This window comes from Calonectris borealis, chromosome 22, assembly GCF_964195595.1.
Source record: "Calonectris borealis chromosome 22, bCalBor7.hap1.2, whole genome shotgun sequence".
Taxonomy (NCBI): Eukaryota; Metazoa; Chordata; class Aves; order Procellariiformes; family Procellariidae; genus Calonectris; species Calonectris borealis.
This window is the reverse complement of record NC_134333.1, coordinates 10,140,256-10,159,526: the sequence shown is the minus strand read 5'-3', so window position 1 is coordinate 10,159,526 and position 19,271 is coordinate 10,140,256. Positions and strand designations below refer to the sequence as shown.

The 19,271-nt window shown below is 49.9% G+C and overlaps 2 protein-coding genes across 7 annotated transcripts in view; one reads left to right on the top strand and one right to left on the bottom strand.

Annotated features, from left to right (window-relative positions):
- NKIRAS2 (NFKB inhibitor interacting Ras like 2) overlaps nt 1–19,271 on the bottom strand; it is a 141,424-nt gene that overhangs the window by 46,745 nt on the left and 75,408 nt on the right. The window lies entirely within an intron of this gene.
- The window catches only part of ACLY (ATP citrate lyase), a 29,714-nt gene continuing 12,884 nt past the window's right edge, over nt 2,442–19,271 (top strand). For 2 of the 6 annotated variants that reach the window (XM_075171621.1, XM_075171619.1), the window contains exons 1-11: nt 2,449–2,551; nt 9,916–10,085; nt 11,588–11,710; nt 13,215–13,277; nt 13,971–14,161; nt 15,096–15,175; nt 15,683–15,813; nt 17,671–17,789; nt 18,274–18,410; nt 18,818–18,879; nt 19,055–19,172. In XM_075171621.1, the coding sequence (XP_075027722.1) occupies nt 9,927–10,085; nt 11,588–11,710; nt 13,215–13,277; nt 13,971–14,161; nt 15,096–15,175; nt 15,683–15,813; nt 17,671–17,789; nt 18,274–18,410; nt 18,818–18,879; nt 19,055–19,172 (1,183 nt within the window). In that variant the 5' untranslated portion in view covers nt 2,449–2,551; nt 9,916–9,926. Of the gene's footprint in view, nt 2,552–9,915; nt 10,086–11,587; nt 11,711–13,214; nt 13,278–13,970; nt 14,162–15,095; nt 15,176–15,682; nt 15,818–17,670; nt 17,790–18,273; nt 18,411–18,817; nt 18,880–19,054; nt 19,173–19,271 lie in introns of all 6 variants that reach the window. The other 4 variants (XM_075171622.1, XM_075171620.1, XM_075171624.1 and 1 more) reach the window with 3 other exon arrangements.

The following is a 19,271-nucleotide window of genomic DNA, read 5'->3' as shown; positions in this document are numbered from 1 at the left end:
CGTGGCGGTGGCGCGCCCGGGGAGGTTTCCCGCGCCGCGGCAGGAGTTCCCGCGCCGCCGCCGCCGCGGTGCCCCCGAGCGCGGCCCCGGTGGCGGCTGCCCCGGGCCCCAGCCCCCGGCGAGGCGGCACGGCAGGCGAGCTCGCTGCTTGGGGACGGGGGGCGCGTTCCTCCGGCCGTGGGGACCCGCGAGCGGGCCTGTGCCACGCGCGGGCGTGGGCCAGGTGCGTAAAATTACCGCCACCCCGCTGTGTTTCCGCAGCAGAACGCGGGGGAGGCCCTGCCGGCACGGCACGTGAACGGCACGTCCGCACAAGCACGGCGGTGCGGGGGAAGGCAGCGCGGGGTGGGCTGGCCAGAGGTGCGGTGTAAGTAGGGCACGCGTGGGTGGCGATAGAGAGGGGTGTGGGGAGGGGCTGCACTGCTTGGAAGGGAAGGAGATGCACGTTCTCCGCCAAAATATGCGCGGGCTCCGACCGAAGCCAGTCGGGGCTGCACGCCGGGTGCTTGCGGGATCTCGCACTTTGTCTCTCCCGACTCAACCTGTCCGACCGACGGGGGCTCTGGCACCCACTGGGGTTTTGTTCTTATACTCACGTTTCCAAACCCCCGCGCTGGAGGCACGGCCAGAAAGAAAGGGCGTGTGGGAGCGCAGGCGTTTGGTAAAACCGCTTTGCAGGAGCAATCGTGCGAATGCCCCGGTTACTGCTGAATGTCAGGCTGAACAGGTTCCTCCGCTCAGCCAGGTCACGAGCAGCTGCCTACCGCAGGGGTTTCGCCAGGGCAGCCCACCGCGTCCCTCTGGAATAAGCATATCCAGTGCTTTTTGGTATTTGCTGGTAGCCCGTGGTACCAGTTTCATCACTGCAGTGTCCAATCCTGGACAAACGAATGAGAGATGCTGCTGGTTCTCTCCTCCTATCAGCGACTTTAGCCCTGACTTTATTTTGGCCTTGGGTAAGACCCTGCCAAGATTCATGTTTGAAGCAATTTGTTCCTGCCAAGTGACTCAGGGTGGGTGTGGCGTGTTCGTGCTGCCCAGAAAGACTCCTGCTCGGAGCCTGTAAGATTTAACTTCACCACGGGGAAAATCGGCGCCGCCGCTGGGTTCTCGACACAGCTCAGGAACGGCAGGGCCTGTCCTCACTCCCACAGCTCCTGGGATGGGGCCGGAGCGGCTGCACAGCACCGCAGTGTGGGAGGGAGGCAGAGTGTCTCACGCACGGGTGGCGAGAAACACCAGTTGAGCCCCGGCGTGGGAGGCCAGCGTGACACACCCCTGTCCCCAGGGAGTCAGGCAGAGAATCTGAGACAGTTTAAGCTTTTGGTAACTTTTTCGGGGAGACTTTCCCCACTGGCACCGCCGGGTGTGACACGCTCTCCCTAACGAGACGGCCAGGAGCATCCTGTCTGTGTCCTCCAGTCCCGCTGTGCACAGTGGCTGTTGGTGACAGTGTCATACGGGCCACAGCGGGCCTCATCTCTGGACCAAAGCCATCCACTCTCTTCAGAGACCACCCCAGGGTGTTTCCCGTTAGCGTTGCTGACGCGTGCTTTACTCACAGGTTGGGAATACCAGGGAAAAACCGAATGTGCGATGATTGTTTCTGGCAAACAGAAGAGACGTGATGTCTACTGTTAGAAGCTCGTTACAATACAAGCGGGGCAGTCGGGAGCAGGGAGGCGGGATGGCTGCGTCCTCACAACGCCTCAGAAATGTCTTTTTTTCCCACCTGTTGTGCCTCCGATCAGCGCATGTTCAGCTGCCCTGCGCAGGGGAGAAGCACCTGCACCGGTGATGCTCCGGTGCCGAGCAGGGCTGCTGTCTGCTGCTCCCCACCGCGGGCACCTCCGGGCACCTCCTGCCGCTGCAGTTACAACCGGCCGTGGGAGGTTTCGCAGCCTGCCCCGGCGCGGGGGAAGGAGCGCCCGGGTCTGCCCCGCTGCCAGGGCCCGGCCCGCCGGGCGCGGGTGCAGGTGCGGGCACGCAGGGAGGGCTGTGCGACGGGAAGGGTGGGCGGGCTGCCCGGGCGCCGAGCGGCGCGGGCCGGAGCAGGTGCAGGCGGGGAGGTGTGGGGCCGCTCCGGCGTCGGGCGCCCCTACGGGGCCCGGAGCCCGGCGGGGCGGGTGGCGGGCGGGCCCGGCGGGGAGGCCTCTGCTCTCGCCGCCGGCGGGGCGCACTGCCCGGGGCGGCGTGGAGCGTGACGGTGGCGCGGCCGCGGCGGTTTGCTCCGGCCCGATGCCAGCGGTGCCGGCCCGCGGGCCCCCGCCCCGGGGGTTGGTGGCCGCGGGCGCTGCCGGGCCGGGCCGCGCGGGGGGCGGCAGCGGGACGGAACTACGACTCCCACAAGGCCGCGCGGCCGCGCCCCACCGGCGGCGGCCAATGGGCGTGCGGCCGCCACTCAGGCAAGGCACACGTGGCGGCGGCGGCAGCCAATGGGCGGCGGCGGCGCCCGTAGCCCGATGGGCCGGGGGGGCCGCGCGGCGCCGCAGCGAACAAAAGGCGGCGGCGGCGGGCAGGGTGCGGGCAGCGCGGCCGAGCGGGCGCCCAGGTGAGTGTCGGGGGCGGCCGGCCCGCGGGGCGCCGCCCCGGCAGGGCCTGCTCGCCCCAGCAGCGCGGCTGCGGCTCTGCCGGGCCCTGGCAGGCGGCGGGGCGCTGCCCCTGCCCGGGCTGTCCCCGCCGGGGCTGCCGCGGGCCGGGCGAGAGCGGCGGCGGCGCCTTACGCGCTGTCAGCGGGAGCGAGCCGGGCAGCGCCTCTCCTGCCCCGGGCGGGAGGTGTCTGCGCGCCCCTCGCCGGGAGCCGGGGGGAAGGCAGGGGCCGGTAGCGCTGCTCGGCGGCCCCAGCCGGCCCCGCTGTGCAGCGGGCGGGCCCCGGGAGCCGCGCCGCAGCGTGCGGGAAGCGCCGTGGTCTTGCTCCGGTAGCGGGTTTGCAGCCGGGACCGGAGCAGAGAGCGTCCCGGCGCAGGACGGGGCCGCCGCCCCGGCCGTGAGCGAGGCGCCGCCTCCGCTGGGGTTTCCTCCGGGTCCGTGTGGGGGGAGGTCTCGACTGGCCGGGACGTTTCCGAGGGATGGGCGCAGCACGGGCGCTTGATGAGGGGCTGGGAGAAGGGGCTCTTGTCTGTGCCGCAGCGGACCCAGGCTTCGTCCTCCCATGTTCGCTCCCTTCATCCCTCATCCAGGAAGCCCTTTGCCAGCAGCACGTGTACCCCTTTTCCAGAACGAAGACCCCTTTGTGGTAGCTGTGGAGGCAGCAGCCCCCGTTTCGGGATCTCTTTCCATTCTTGCTCTTGTACCGGCGGGAGGGTGAGTGGCCTGCGTGTCTCTCGCTTCCTGCGACCGGACCTGACAGTTCCAGGAGCTGCCGAACGGCTGTTTTCTGGCTCTTTTGTTTGCTACCTGCGAGCAGCTGCTGTTACTTGCTGCTTTGGAAATTCTCTTTCTTTTGTACAGACTTCTCTTTTTTCCTGTTAAACGACGTTTGTTGTCTGCCATAGTATCTAAAGACTGAAAACTTACGTGCGTCCTGAATATATTGTTTGTAGGTACCTGTATTTGTTTTGTTTCCTTAAGTGGGTTTGGAGCTCAGAATATCAGCTCTACTGTCTAACGCTGGTACTCGAGCCCTGTAAGAGTTTTCTGCATACGAGATTTCTGTGTGAGCGTGCAGAAATCGTGCTCTCCATCCTCCAGCTAGCAGTGCTCTTCCTGCCGTTAGCAGCCCTGCTTGAAGAGGGACCCGATACGAAGGACAGCCACAGCTGGGAATCCTGCCCAGCCGTGCAGGCCAGGGCACACACTGCTACTGTCCACTTTGCAAGTGACACGGGGAAGGATTTAGGGAATAAACTTGTTAAGGACCTTTCCCAAGGCTGCAGAATAAGATGGTCTTTAAAGACAGGATTCCAAATACCCCCCTTCTGGCACTAGGTGCTTAGCAGGGCGTTTGGAGCCTGTCTGCTGCTCTCTGTTAGCCAGACTTAACTCGCTTCGTAGTCTGTTCCCCTCCCTGGCTGCTGTTTCGTTCTCAAAGTTTCCACATCTGCAGGGAACCTTCTCCAGAGCTGGGCATTCAGCGTGCTCGCTGCCTTAGCGAGTGCACCTGCTTGCGTCACACCAGAGCGGTGCCAGGCGTTTCATAATGCACAGCGTTGAGGTATCTTGACCCGTGAAGTTGGCCAACTGCTGCAGGGCCTCTTCCCTTGAGCCCTCTCTCTGTCCTCTGATGAAAGCACGCGTGTTTGCCAGGTGGAAGCTGACGTAGCTTTTCACGCTGCTGTGGGCTGAAAATACTGACTGATCTTGAACTGTGTTAATAAATGACCTGGGATGGGGGGAAAGGTTGCTTTAGATTGTGGTTTTATTGACATAATTCTTGGGAGAGAGGGCGTGAAATCTTTACTGGAGAGGGAGTCCTTTTCTCCTAACGAAAGCATTGCTTGGGTATGATTGGAGTGGAGTATGGTCCTCATCTGGATCTAAGAAAATTCCATGCATGAGCACCATGTTCTGTATGAACACAAACTGGTGAAGCTCATAGAGTTATACCTCTGAGACCAGAAAGGGTTTAAAGAAAAATAAACCAAATCAATGTCTTTAATTTTTTTTTCTCCCCTTGCAGACTAGGCCGAATTGCGCTGAGTAGTGCCACGTCATCTGATCTCTTTGGGAATCAAGGAGACTTTACACGGGTTCTGTTGTCAAGAATGCCTCTCCTTGTTTCCCCATCTTTTTTACCTTGGACTGTATCGCGTTTTCCCTTCAGCTAGTCACTAGTGTATTGGGGCAGATGCATCGGTTGTGTCACAGCAAACACAGCATCCAGCTCTTTAATCCTTGTCTAGCTTGCCACTATCACACTGTTTTTTCTCTTGTCAATATACTCAAGAAACTTTCCCCAAGCATAACTTTTTTTGCAGATTTGATAGGTGGTATTTTGAGGGAATAAGTGCTCCTGAGCCCTTGAAAATGTGATGCAATCCACTTCTCTTACTTGTTCTGGACTTGCTAGCGAAGGCTGAAAACCAGCACTTTGTAGATCAGTGGGTATGGGTGATGATACAACGGTCTCTGATGTGTTGCAGGGAAGCTGTTTGTTTTAGAGCCTCAGTAAATGAACACAAATCATTCATGGAAATCGGTAACGCTTCCAGAAATAACTTACTCTTACACCAGTAACTCGCCTGTCAAACCAAGACTAGGTGTGCGACATCTGTTCCACAGAGCTCTTTCCCTCTGCTTAAGAAGTAAAGGACAGCATGCTTCAGACAAGAATGGTCCTTGTAACCTGGGCTGACTCCAGAGCTGACTCTGCGTTGAGGTTGAGGTTGGACTAGATGGCCTCCCGAGGCCCCTTCTAACCTGAACTATTCTGTGATCCTATGATCTGTTGCATTTTAACTGAAAAGTTCATGGCACATACTGTGGAAAATGCTTTAAAGTGGCAGTAGATTGTCCTTCACTCTGCAAGTTGGGCCAGGAACCAAATGTGTTTCCATCATACATCCTTCAAAGGAAAAGGCAAGGCACTGGATCTGAAGGGTTGTGATAGTGCAGGTACGGTACGGAATTCACAGAACGACCAGCAAATCATCGCAGGCAGCCAGAGAGGCATTACAGGTTAGAAACCGTTAATTCTATCTGCCCCTATCCTAAATCTTGTGCAGCAGAGGATAGCATTAAGAGCAGACTGGAAAAGGCATTTTGTGCTTCTGACATAAGTCTACCATTGTGTGTGGTGGTTGCAAGATTTGGGGCCTAAAGTCATGAGAAAATTGCAGTTCAGTCTTACCTAATGAATCATGAACAGAGCAGCATCTGGGAGTGAATCAGTAGAAGAGAACGTAATCCTATTGCTTGTATTTGGTACAGAGAAAGGGATTATTTCTTTTCTCTGCACCGCTCTGTGTTTCTTCAGAGGTGCATCCGTTACTCTCATCTGCATTCGTTGGTGCTGTGGGTGCTAAGCATGACTGAAAATAAGATTATCCATGGCAGATGAGAGTCCTAAGCTGCCTCATTCTTGGGAAACTGCAAAGATTCTGCTCCTCTAGTTCTGTGGTGACCTGCAGTCCGTGCTTCTGCTCAGTGTTTGCAGAACAGATGCAGCCAGTTAATGGAGTCTGCTCTGATTATGTCTCTCTGGTTGATGAGGGACATACGGCTAGGAACTGCTGATGCCCTATGGACTTTTTTTTCCTGCTGATCTTTTAGCTTAACAGTTCAGCAGACTGAAGCAATTGTTTTGTGCTGTCTATCCCATGAGAAAGGCAGGGTTGGAGCAGCGGAAAAACTGAGTGAGGGGCGTGATTAAAGACTTGGAATGATTAGGAAATGTCTCGGTGAACCATGGGCAGATAAGGGCAGAACAGCCTCATTCCTGCTGTTCTGTTGCCATGACACAAGGATTTTGTTATTTATCATCTACTGCTGTTGTAATAATCCTCTAGGTTTTCTCTCTTTACCCCAGTAGTGTTATTGCAAAAATGAGGTGATTAAACTGGGAGAGGAACTAGGGGAGCAGCAGAATGTAGTGGCATAAAGAAGGCCAGTAAAGTTTCTGAGATGAGCGACTTCACAGTGCCGTGCCTTGTGGGAATGCCCCTGCATTCGGTGTCCCTCAGGCTTAAGCAATCCCATGTACGTCACTGTTGTTCCCACTGACTTTTTTAACAGGACTGTTCTTTAATAAGACCTGAGGGATGTCCTGGGTCCAGTTTCCTGCAGTTGCAGACAATTACGTCTTGGTCACCAGCATAGCTAGCATCAGCTTGATTGTTTTAATTTGTAAATGTGGACTGAAGATCTGCAATATTGTTCAGGGGCTCTGTGTCACCCTGGAGAAATGAAAAATACTTAGGTTGTTTCTAGATTAAGAAATATGTTTGCCATTTTCTTTTATCCAGCTGCTTCTACTGCAGTGGAACGTGACACTCTTTCTCTGGGACGGGCCTTTAGCGTATTGTAGAGTAGGCAGTTGATGGATTTCTAAGGGCTTTGAAAGCAAGGGTATTCCAGCTTCCTACCAGGCAAAATAAATAGCTGCAGGTAGCTGGAGAGCAGGAACTTGCTCTCAGAAATAGCACTGCTTTAAAGCAAAAATCGTAATGGAAAGTTTTCAGCACTACAGTACAGATGACTTATTTTAGCATGTGTGCAGCTGTGAAGGCAAGGTAGCAGAGTGGGGTTTGTGTATTTAGAATTGAGTATGTCTGTGCGTGCTTGCAGAATAAGGTTGGGGGATTTTTTTTTTTGGGTGGGTTTTTTTTTCTTACAGCTCTGCCAACTACTAGCCCAACATATGGTCACTTCTATAGCTTTGGAAAGTCTTCATCTGTCTAGCCTGTGGCTGACTGACCATATAATAAAGCTGTAAGCTTTTGGTCAGAGAAGCTGGCATATTCTTTTTGACAATGCTTATCTGATGCACAGACAGTGCCTCATAATTAAGAAAAAAGCTGTCTCGGAATGATGCCATGAAACTGATCCACGATTAGCAGAGGATAGATGCAAACCAGTTCTGCAAACCCACTTGAGATTCTTCTTAGTCTGATGCAGCAAACTCTAGTTGGTTTCTAGTAATTAAACCATTCTGTCTCTTGCAGCTTCCTTGCTCATAAAGATCAAGCAGTCAGAGCAACTCTGCTAATCCTCGAATTTTTAATGCAGATTACAACACAGTTTACACTTCTACGGTTTTGTGGCATTTGCAGGGCAAAGATGGGCAGAGAATTGTGGTCGGCGATAGATAAGGTTTTGTACAGCAAATACCCAGTTGCTCAATGAGCACAAGAAGCCATGTCTGCAAGCCGTTCAACACACAGGTCATCTGCCAGCTCCCTTACAGCGTGTCTGGCCATTCCTGCTTACCTGCTGCAGGTTGCTTCCCCTTGAGACTGCTACGCGCTCGGCCCCCCTTCACCTCCCTTCCAATCAAAATTCCCATCCTTCTAAAAAGCTGTGGTGGTTTAACACCGGGAAGAGACGAACGGTTGTCCAACTTCAGTGTCCATGCTTAGCTTACAGCCAGAATTGCAGCCTACCTGAGAAGGTTATGCAGTAAGCCTAAGAAAGATAGGGTGCTTCAGAAACATTGCCTGATCCTGTTTTGGAATGGATTAAATTGGAAGCCGCACTGCAATCATGTTGGAGTTTTACATATCAATAATTCTTTGAAAGCTGGAATACTGTTTTTTGACATCTTTTGCCCTTTCTGTAGCTTTTCCTTCTCTGTTTTAACACTGGAATTGTGTTTGAAGAGATGTTAGCAGCAAACTTGGCTGCCAGTTCTTAAGCCTAGTTAACAGCTTTCAATAACAGCACTTACTTGGTCCAACCTGTGTTCTAGAGGCATACAGGCAATGCAGCCTGCCTCCTACTGCTTCTTTCTGCAGAATAAACACTTTGTCTGTTTGGCGGGGGGGAGAGAGGGGAATGGGACGGGATGACACCAAACCTCTTTCTTCCTGCTTTAGGGAAAAAGCTCTTTATTGCTAATGATGGCTAATTATTCCCTGGCATATTCTGTGCTTGCTTATAGGGTGAATAACCCAGCTGATTACTAATGGTTGTTACCCAGAAGGTAGCACAAGAAGGAACTGTGGAATGTAAAACTGTTTCCCTCTGTGGGTCTTAAGTGGGGCATCTATGCTGTGGTGGCATGGGCAGTTGGTCAGTCTTACTGAGCCATTCAAATACGTCACTGTCCAGGCGCCCAGATGGAATCTGAGCTGCTCTTTTCTGTGTTGGTGCCCTTCTGCTTTGCAGCTCTCCCAGAAACCCTGCTAAGCGTGCTCTTGTGTCTCCTGCCGCGCTGGCTGTGCTTGGGGAGCAGTGACGTGACCTCCCGTCCCTCAGAACGCAGCATGAGCCACTGCTCGAGCGTCTCTGTCAGCAGTCTGACCCCTTGGAAAAATCAAAACCACTTTTGACCTCTGGCTGATCCCAAGACTCAGTTCTGATGTTTGACATGTGCAGACGGGTTCACTGGGATGAAGTATTCTTTTAAATAAATGTTTACTGCAGCTAAAAATAAATGCATCTTTGACACCTATGACTTTGTTGCTGCATATCAGAAAGAAGAGTTACAGCCTTGAGATCAGAAATCACTTACTTATGTCAGTTTAGAGTCAGGTTTTTAAAAGGGAAGAAAGGAAAGGTGTGACATTAGGAATTTTTTTTTTTAATGATTTTTTTTCTCAAGAAAAACCCCAAACTCTCTTACCTTAATCTTCTTTGTTGTCTTGAACATCTTATCCTGTATGGTGTGAAGCTGCTTCCAAGACGTCTAGGTTCCGAAACAAAAAAAAAAGATGTAAATGTGTTCTGGTTGTGATAATACTGGCAACGTTTTCCTTTCCCTTTAGAAAAAGGTATGAGGGATTGCTAATTTGCCTGCAGTCAAGCTCAGACTGCAAACGTGGCATGCCGTAAGAAAACAAGCGGCAGGGAGGGTTTTCCTCTCCTGTTGCCTTGTCAGTCCCTGGTACTGAACTAGAAGCAACGGTGGGTGTGTCAGATAGGTCCCACCACAACAAACCCGCGGGTGCTGTGTAGTTTGAGACAAGCTGCCTTAGCTGAGCGCTCCCCCGACGGGGCAGGGGACGCTCAGAGCTGGCAGCTTTGGTGAAGGCAGAGTGGTGGCTGGGACAAGCTGCAAGGATTATGCCTTTCCCTGCAGGCAAGGCTGGACCGAAATAGCGTTAGGGCAGTGGAGCGGGGTAGAGGGTTTAAGCAACATGGAATCGTTCTTGCTTATCAGGTGAGTTTTCTAGCCTTAGTTATAATGGGGAGACACAGCCCCAGCTCTGCATTTGCTTTGGTTTTGCATTGAGCTAGGTGATTGGGAGTTTTCTGGGAGAACTGGACTCTGCTCCTGATTACTTGTTTTTTTTTCTTCCCCCCCCTGCCCCAATTCAGACTAGGTAGCCATGTCAGCCAAAGCCATCTCTGAGCAGACGGGGAAGGAGTTCTTGTATAAGTATATCTGCACATCCTCTGCCATCCAGAACCGTTTCAAGTATGCCCGAGTCACCCCAGAGACGGACTGGGCGCGACTCACCCAGGACCACCCTTGGCTTCTGAGCGAGGTAAGGAGAGTGACTTGCCTTCCTTTCGTGGCTGAGCCCCGGACAAACCTCTGCCCACCCGAGCTGCTCCCTGTTGGGCATGGCACGTCGTGCTGTGGCAGGTTACGAGCAGAACTGTGCTCCGGATCTTTCCTGAAGGACCGGTCGCTGCTGCTGCTCTGCAACATTCATTTGCAACACTGGTGAAGAAACAAACCTTGCTTCAAGGCTGTTCTATCACCTTCTAGGGGATCTGATTATAAAATTCCTTTAAGGACTGTGAAATACATGGGCAGAGATGTCTGCTAGCTCTTACGTTCAGTTAGGATACTGCTTAGGTTACCTGTGTCCAAGCAACGTGTCAGGGAGAACTTCAGTTTTTGCTTTTTCTATGCAAGATCTTTTATATCTCTTTGTGTTTCATAGCCATGCACTTTCTGTAGAGAAAACATATCCAGAGCTCTTTTTATTAGTTGTCCAAGCTGGCTCCTTTCCAGTGGTTAATTATATTAAGTCATTGGTTGGTAGAACATGAATGTTTCACAGTCCTTTACCGACTGACTGATAGAAGCCCTACACTAAGTAATTAAATGTTCCATGCTTAAGTGCATGAGTGAATTGCTGGAAGATATCAGCAGTGCTTCTAAAAAGACTTGAAGAAAGCCAGAAGGGAGCAAGGATGCCATCTATCCTTTAAGGCAGAGTTCTGTGATGCTAGAAAAGCATCACCCTTTCTAGCAGAAAAGCAGAAAGACCACGATCAGCGTTCTGTACTGCAACATGGTATTTTCTGACTCTACATTGTAAGTTGCTGAGGTTCCAGGATCTATCAGCTGTACAGGAGAATGGCACCTATTTCTTACTTTAAAAAAAAAAAGATACTTGCAAGCTAGAGATAAGCGTGCTACCTAGGAACAGCTTCCCATAGGTATGTTGTAAAGAGCCACTGTCAGCTGGCTAGAACGTGCAGGACCCCTGGCCCTAGCCTGTCTCCTATGCAGAGTAGGTAGTAACAGCAGGAGCTTCCTCTGTAAACAGCTAACTGTGCTTGCTGTGCCTCTGGTAGTTTCTCCTTAGGAGCCTCTGCTCACAGAGAAATATTAATTTAATGATGCATCTTACAAAGGCAGTTTGCAAAACTGACAGGATGCTGTATGCTTTTCAGCGTGATTTTTTTTGTTTGTTTGCTTACAGAAAGTGAGTACATATACCCCATCCTAACAGCTGCTTTGAAAGAGCTATCAAAGTTCATCAAAAAAAGCCGAAACAAACTGTCACCTCAGTCTTTGATGTATACTCATGTCTGAGTAGAAATAAGGCAGCTTTTCTCAAAGTACAGCGTAAAAAAACTGCAGGCACGTTGTATCAGGAGATGCATTTGCCAAGAGAGTAAAGAAATTCTGCAAGGATGTTTGCTGAACAGAATTTATCTAAGTTTTTGTTTCACTATCTGCAGAGAATCGCTTGACCAAAATCACTTTCTAATGCTTCTTTCTTTTAATCCCTCTTGCACAATGTTGTAGCGTTTAGTGGTGAAGCCAGATCAGCTAATAAAGAGACGTGGGAAGCTTGGACTGGTTGGAATTAACCTCACTCTGGATCAGGTGAAGGTTTGGCTCAAACAGCGTCTGGGCAAAGAAACCGTGGTGAGTGCCACCGTAGCAACAAAAACGTAAGACTTTTTTGTTCCGTCTTTTCTGTCTACTTGCACGACAGGAGCTGGTGCACAGGTATTTTTCTTGCTTATGGTGGTTTAAAACGCACGTTATGCTGATGCCGGAGCACGTGACAAACTGTCCCACGTGTGAACTTCCTGCTGGTAAATGAGCACTGATAAATGACACACTTTGATAAGGAGCACAGCTCGGTGCTCCCTGTTACCATCCACGGTCCAGGTCTGCTGCGCAGGGCCTGTGTGGTGGGAGCTCAGCAGGAATTGGTACCATTTTGAAAATCCTTCCCGCTTGGGAGTCAGCAGTTGATAGCTCGAATGCTGTGTCTAGTTGGCATAGCTGCTTCACTTTAATACCCAAGGCAGATGTAACAAGACAAGTATAAAAGCTGTCATAAAATCGTCCTCTTACTGTAGCCAGCCAGCGTGTTCTGGCCGATGACAGAGTGTTACTTCAAGTCCTTATTTTAACTCAGTGCTGGCTTGTAATATTTATTCTTCTGGGAACGATACTGCAATGCTGATGATAAAGAAACGCCTGCCATCCCAGCTGCTGTGTTTGAGGAGCTGATAGAGTTCTGCTGCCTCAAGGAAGCTGATGCCTTGGCCCCACCGAGATCGATTTGCCGCTGGCTCCAGTGCCAAGCGGTGCAGCCGAGCCAGCGAGGCTTGCCTGGAGGCCGTTGTGGAACAGCAGGCAACTGCACCTCGTGTGCCTGCCCATCAGGAACACCTCGGCTGTTGAAATCGCTTCTTTAGCACGATACGACAGCCACATCTGAAGGAGGGACTGTGCCAGGACTTGTGACCAATGGTGCTTGCTCCTGAAGCAGTGTCCTCAGGAGCAGGGGGTGTCTCCCGTGTGGGAGTGTCCCCTGAGCCAGGAAGCTTGCTTTTGGGGAGCAGGAAAGCACCCACAGAGGACCTTGGTTCCTGGGACCTTGCTGTAGCTGTCAGTCCCTGTAGGAAGAGGCCAAAGAGTGGTGATGCTCGCTGACACCGCTTCCAGGGCGAGCGCTGGGCAGAGGCCTCTGCTCCTGCCACTCCCTGTCTAGCTCAGGATTTCCCTCACGACTGATTTCTTCAGAGCCCCCAGGAGCCGCTCGAGCCATCGCATTTCGCACTGCGCTAAGCAGTGCTCTGTAAAGGTGCTGTCTCCAGGACAGGAGATGAAGAGGAGCCATTCTGGTGTCATTCTGACAGCATCTGTCCCGTTAGGGAAGGGGAAGGTGACTGACTGCTGTAACCTATGAAGTTCAAATGTCGCGGGGTGGTACAGCAGCGTGTCCAGCAGCGGCTGTGCCTGATGCTGTGCTGGGGAGGGAGGAGCATGGTTCCCCAGGGAACACAGTGGAGCGTGCTTGGGAGGAAGTGATTTTGGAGCAGAGTTGATTAATTCTCAAAGCTTGCCTTATGCTGTCATAAATGTGGATATTGAACAAGCATTTATTGGTGTTTGTCTTGTTTTCTGCCTACAGATTGCTAATGCTAAGGGAATTCTAAAGAATTTTCTGATTGAACCCTTCGTCCCTCACAAACAGGCTAGTATACCAAATAAAGCATTAAAAAGTGCTTTTAAATCTCTTTTGACTTGCATGCGGCTTAGATGGATTGATACAGTGGAGAAAGCATAAGTTTGGTGGTGTGCTGTTAAGCTGACAGCGTCGATGCATGTGGTCAGAGCTGCATGCGGGCGCAGCATTAGTCCATGCGAAGAGCTGTTAATAATCGTGTTGGTTGCTGTTACTCTGCTGGGAGGAGGTTACAGCCCACCTGAGAGGGACCAAGTTGGTCAAGGCAGCTCACTGCTCCTTGAATCTGGTACGCCCGCGTGTGGGTAACAAACTGTTGATGTGAGATATCTCAGTTTGTGCTGGTGAAATGTTCCGCCATGGTCTGCGGGAAGGGTATAATTACCTAGGATAGAAGTGCTTTCAGTGCACGCAAGAAAGGACCTTGGTTTGCACTTCAGTTGTGTAAGATGGGAGCGGTTTTCTCCAGAAATGGAAAGTGTTGTCCCGGCACGTTTCCCCAGGATGAAGCACTCTGGGCCCTGCCGCTCTCCCTCCCAGGCCAGCACAGCCTGTGCAATTCGGGGGGGTGTCTGGGCCACCCCGGTGCTGCTTCTCCTTGGAAAGCTTAGCGGTGTGTTCAGCTTCCCCTGCCCTAGCATCGACACAAGAGCCCCTTCTTCAAGGTATGACTTGCTAGTGTTTGTGCCTGGGTCTGTGCAGGAGGAAGAGTTCTATGTGTGCATATACGCTGCCCGTGAGGGAGACTACGTACTCTTCCACCACGAAGGGGGTGTGGATGTGGGAGACGTTGATGCCAAAGCTCAGAAGTTGCTTGTGGCGGTGGATGAAAAGCTCAGCGAATCGGATGTAAAGAAACATCTCCTGCAGCATGCACCAGCAAATAAAAAGGAGTAAGTACAGATGCCCAGATCCAGGCATGGCCAGCCACCCAGAAGCTCCTCTTTGTTTCAGTGCAACATCCCTTCATTCTGTTTCACCTTAAAGCTTGCTCTCCTCCCCTTCTTGCTGCTCTCAAGAATATGCCATGCATCCTAAATCCAAGTTCTTTGACCTTATCCGAGCCTCTTGTAAAGCTCAAAATAAGTGTTCATAGTGCTTTGAGCCTTCGCTTGACAGGAACACTTCTCAGTCGACTGAAGTCTTGACCTCTGAGATGTTGGAAATGTATTGAATTTTGATCCCTCATGCCAGCGTAGAAGAGTGTGTTTATTTTATTTAGTAGAAACGGCGATAAGGTGTGAATCTGATTGCTAATTCAGAAATGTACTCTTCCTCACTCTGGCCTAGTCTAAGAAGGTATTCTCTTGCTATTCCTACGCTGACTGCAAGCTTACCTGTAGATCTCAAAGCTTCTTCTGCATCTCCTTTAATTGGATACCTATAGCTAGTTATCTTAATATGTCATGATTTTTCCAAACATAAGGTAATCGCTGATGGCATCGTTCAGCACTGAAAGGCTGAAGAAGCCTGTCACTAATACAGTTTACTGCAGGCTCTTCCGCTAACAAAACTTAGTCTGGCAGAGGTGCATACCTGACAGTGAGAGACAATGATGCATTTCTGTCTCAGTGAGGTTAAACAGACTGAACATCTATATGGCAGTTGTGAGCAACTGTTCTCAGCAGAGCTTGGTGGAGTGTAATTAAGATGAGTCATCAAGGTCTTCCTTTCCTTCAGTCATCACCTAGGCTTCTTCCAGAGAAGATGAATGAGAATGAAAGAAATTGATACAGAGTAGATTTGCGGATTGCCGCTAATATAAATGAGCAGGCTGTGCGTTTATGTTTGGCTGCTTTAATGAACTTGTGTTAAATTTTTTTACAGCATCTTGGCTAGCTTCATCTGTGGCCTGTTCAACCTTTATGAAGATCTATATTTCACATACCTCGAGATCAATCCATTAGGTAACAGATATTTTTGGGAGCAGGACTTCCAGTTCTAGAATACTGAAACATGTACTTTATCCTTCTCTGTTTTATGTAGTTCGCAATGCTACTAGGTGGCATATGCAAAAGAAGTACAAAAGTGCTGTGTCCTGGAGCTATTAGTTGAATTAATCCAAAATGAGGACCACTTGCAGGTGTTCTCTGTTACCTCATTTCCTGGTGGAAATGAAAAATTCCATTGAAAGGGATGTTAAGTCAGAACTGAAGAACATAAAAATTGCTCTTTGGATCAGAACAAAACAGCACCTGAGCCAGGGCCTGGTCCATGATCATGGTCAGTTGTTAATTCTTAATGGAACTCTCTGGGTTTGGTAAACACAATTAAATGACCGATGTGGAGGAAGGGGAACAAAGGTGACCTAGCTTTTGTAGTGATCTCTGTATGGTATCAAATTTTATGAGTAAATCTGTAATGCATGTCTCTGTATAAAACAGAGCTAATTCTGGTATTTTTTTCAAATGCAGTGGTGACTAGTGATGGTGTCTACATCCTTGATTTGGCTGCGAAGATTGATGCAACTGCTGACTACATCTGCAAAGTGAAATGGGGGGATGTGGAGTTCCCCCCTCCCTTTGGCAGGGAAGCTTACCCAGAGGCAAGTAACAACCCACTCTGGCCCAAATCCCTCTACTGTGGACTACAAGATTAATTCCTCATTGCTCATATGTCCATGGCATTGAGGTTTTTCCTCTCTTGTGGGTTTTGTTGCTGTTTGAAGTACCTTGGCATTGCTATCCATGATCAGAGCTTGTGCAAACCTGTGTACAGGTTGCTGTGGAACTAGGACTTCTCATAATCGTGCTCTGAACTGCAATTGCTTTCCATCTTTGCTTGGCTGTTGTTTCAGTTCTTTAATTCAGAATTGACTTTTTTAAATGGAGGCTTATATTTAACTTCATTCAGCTATGTGCCAAAGCTCTGTACTTGTACAGTCTTCCCTACGTGGTTCCTGCCTGCATTGCTGCCCTGTCAGCATCATTATTTTTTGTTGGAGCACTGGTTATTGACAGCCTCATGGCAGCTGATGCTCCCTCAGTGTTTCAGTTACTGTTTCTGAGGGTAGAGTAGCAGTTGTGCGCAAAATCCACGTGTGAGTATGAATCCAGAGAAAACAATTACCATCTCTCAAACTTCAAAGTGAAAAGTTAAGATGTTAATACACCTGTTTTCCTGAAAAGTGATGCCCAAGAAGAGACCTGCAGGCAAACTTTTTGCTTTAAAGTTAGAAATGCCTGTTCCCTCTCAGAATTCCCTGGGTTTGTACTGCTGGTTGCATAAATACTGCTTCATACACAGCCTCCCAGCAACTTCAAAAACTGTTGGAAGTAGAGCTCTCTCCTTAATTGTTCTATTACTTACTTCAGGTGATTGTTCTGCTGTCTCCAAAAGGATTTCTGTCCGGACTTTTTCATTTTAATAATTATAACTATGCTTCAGTTGGGGAAGGTTTTTGTAACATGGCCAGAAAATCCATTTAGCTATTTCTCTCCAGGTAGCTTGCTGGATGCCAACACTTAACTCAATTTGCTCTTAAAAGGATTAGTTCATTTTTTGTCTCTCTGAATCATCCCTCTGCAAGTCACTGTGAAGGTTATCATGGCAGTGCCTTTGCTGAGAATTTTAATGAACTCCTGGTGAAGTGCCTCACAACAGGCAAGCACACTGTGATGCAGAACACCATGTTGAGCCAAATTGCAGCGCTCTCAGTGATTACATTCTTGGCTGCGGCACAGCCAGAGAGTGTGTAGCCATGGGTGCGTTGATTTTAAATTTCCTCTGGCCTCAGTCTGCAGACAAGGTCAGAACAAGACTTTGCAATTCAGAGGCATTCGGTTCTGTGACTGTCGTCAGAACTGTGAAACCTGGGAGCTTCCCAGGGTTGGCTGAGCAGTGGAGGAAAAGACCGTGGTTCATGGAAAGGCCAGTGTAGTACAGCTTAGTGAAACACAACCAACAGTCGGCTGCATTTCCAAAGTTTTCCATGTGCAAACAGGATCTGCACTCTACAAATGAAGTAATGTCGAATTTATTTATAGCAATCACTTGTCACCTTACCTGGGACAAGCAAGAGACAAGCCAGCAGGCTTTATAAAGACAACATATTCTTTGGAAGGTATGATTTTTTTCCAAGAAAGAATCAAAATTTGAGCTTATGCTTGTATCCCCTTTGAATTTGTTACAGAGAGAATGGCACAAGCTGTCTATATCCAGTCCAATTTCAGTGTTCTGTCTTGGAGAACACCTAACACAAATCAGTCCTGGCCCCTGAGAGATGAAGCTGGGTCTCTGTCCCTTACAAAAATGGTGTTTGTACTGCTGCTCTCCCGTCAGTTGTAGTTGACAGGAGATGTGGGAGCTCTGCATGTCCAAACGGGCTCAGCGCTACGAACCCTCTGGTTTGGAAAAGGAGGATGCAGAAGGAAGTTTAACTTGTGTGCCGCTCTGTTTGCAGGAAGCCTACATTGCTGATCTGGATGCCAAGAGTGGAGCCAGCTTGAAACTTACTATTCTTAACCCCAAAGGCAGGATCTGGACCATGGTGGCTGGTGGCGGTGCCTCTGTGGTTTACAGGTAACAGGAGCAAGGTTTCCAGAGAGGGGGGTGGATGTACAGTTCTGGAAGAAAATAATTGATGCAGCCTCTGGAAAGGAGACTCTTCTATAGCGATCTTTCCCATGCCATGACTGCTTGGGACCTTTTCAGAATGAAGATGCTGTGCAGATTTCTTACCAAGATGTGGAATGTAGTGTCCCTTAGAGATAATTTAATTCTGGGAGGTTGAGATATGGTTTCTTTTTGCCTTGGAAAGAAACAAGCTGGCTGAAAGCTGTTTATGGTAATATCGTTGCTGTGGTAGTCACTGAGTCCCCATCATATCTAGGAAGTATAACAAGATTAATCATGACTGGCACCAAGAGGGGAGCAGCTTTGTTTTCAGCAGACAGCACGATCTCTGTCTTACAAGTCCCACTTTTCCAGGAATTTGGAATGCTTTATGAAGACCTTTATAGTGACTCAAATTATAACCAATCTCTTAAATAACTTTTTTTTTCAGTGACACCATTTGTGACCTGGGGGGTGTGAATGAACTGGCTAACTATGGGGAATACTCCGGAGCCCCAAGTGAGCAACAGACTTATGACTACGCTAAGACTATTCTCTCCCTCATGACACGAGAGAAGCACCCTGAAGGTAAGGGAGTCGCTGCAATTTCAAAGAAGCTCAGCTGTGAAGTTGCGTGTGGGGAAAAAACTGAAGAAATCTGGGCTGTCACTATGCTTAGACCTCCCTGCTAGAGCTTTTAATGGGCTGCTGCCTTCCAAGTGAAACAGTGATGGATTTCCATCAGCTCTTGCTTCAGAGACAGGACTTGTGGTTTGCTCTGTAGCAAAGAGCAAATGTGGCTCGAGAGATTCTTATCAGAAAAATTCCTGCTTGATACAAAGCTCTTATCTTCCAGGCTCTGCTAAACTCGACTTACTGCAAACTATTGGCTAGTCTGAACTGCAGCATTGTTTCACTTAATGTCCTAAACTGCTTCATGAGCTTACAGTACACTGTGTTCTTAAAGTTTTATTTGTGTGTGTTTCTTCCCTCAGGTAAAATCCTGATCATTGGAGGCAGCATTGCTAACTTCACCAATGTAGCAGCCACTTTTAAAGTAAGTGACTATTAAGAAGAATCAGCAAATTCCCACAGTCGTCAACCCCAAGCCAGTCTCCCCAGTTCGGTGCTGTGCTGAGGCTGACAGTGCATCTCTTCCAGGAGTTCTTGAGGAGATGGGACAGGGTAAACATGGGGCTGCCCAGTTCACCGGTCCTGTATTTTCCTTTTAGGGCATTGTGAGAGCGATTAAGGATTACCAAGGCCCGCTGAAGGAGCATGAGGTGAGGATCTTTGTACGAAGAGGAGGCCCAAACTACCAGGAAGGATTACGTGTCATGGGAGAAGTTGGTAAGGACCAACCATTTCCTTAAGTTTTGTTCTTGCGTCTTGTTTCTGCCACCTGCTTTCTGCCGAGCCTCTTCACGGTTCAACGCTTCACTTCGGCAG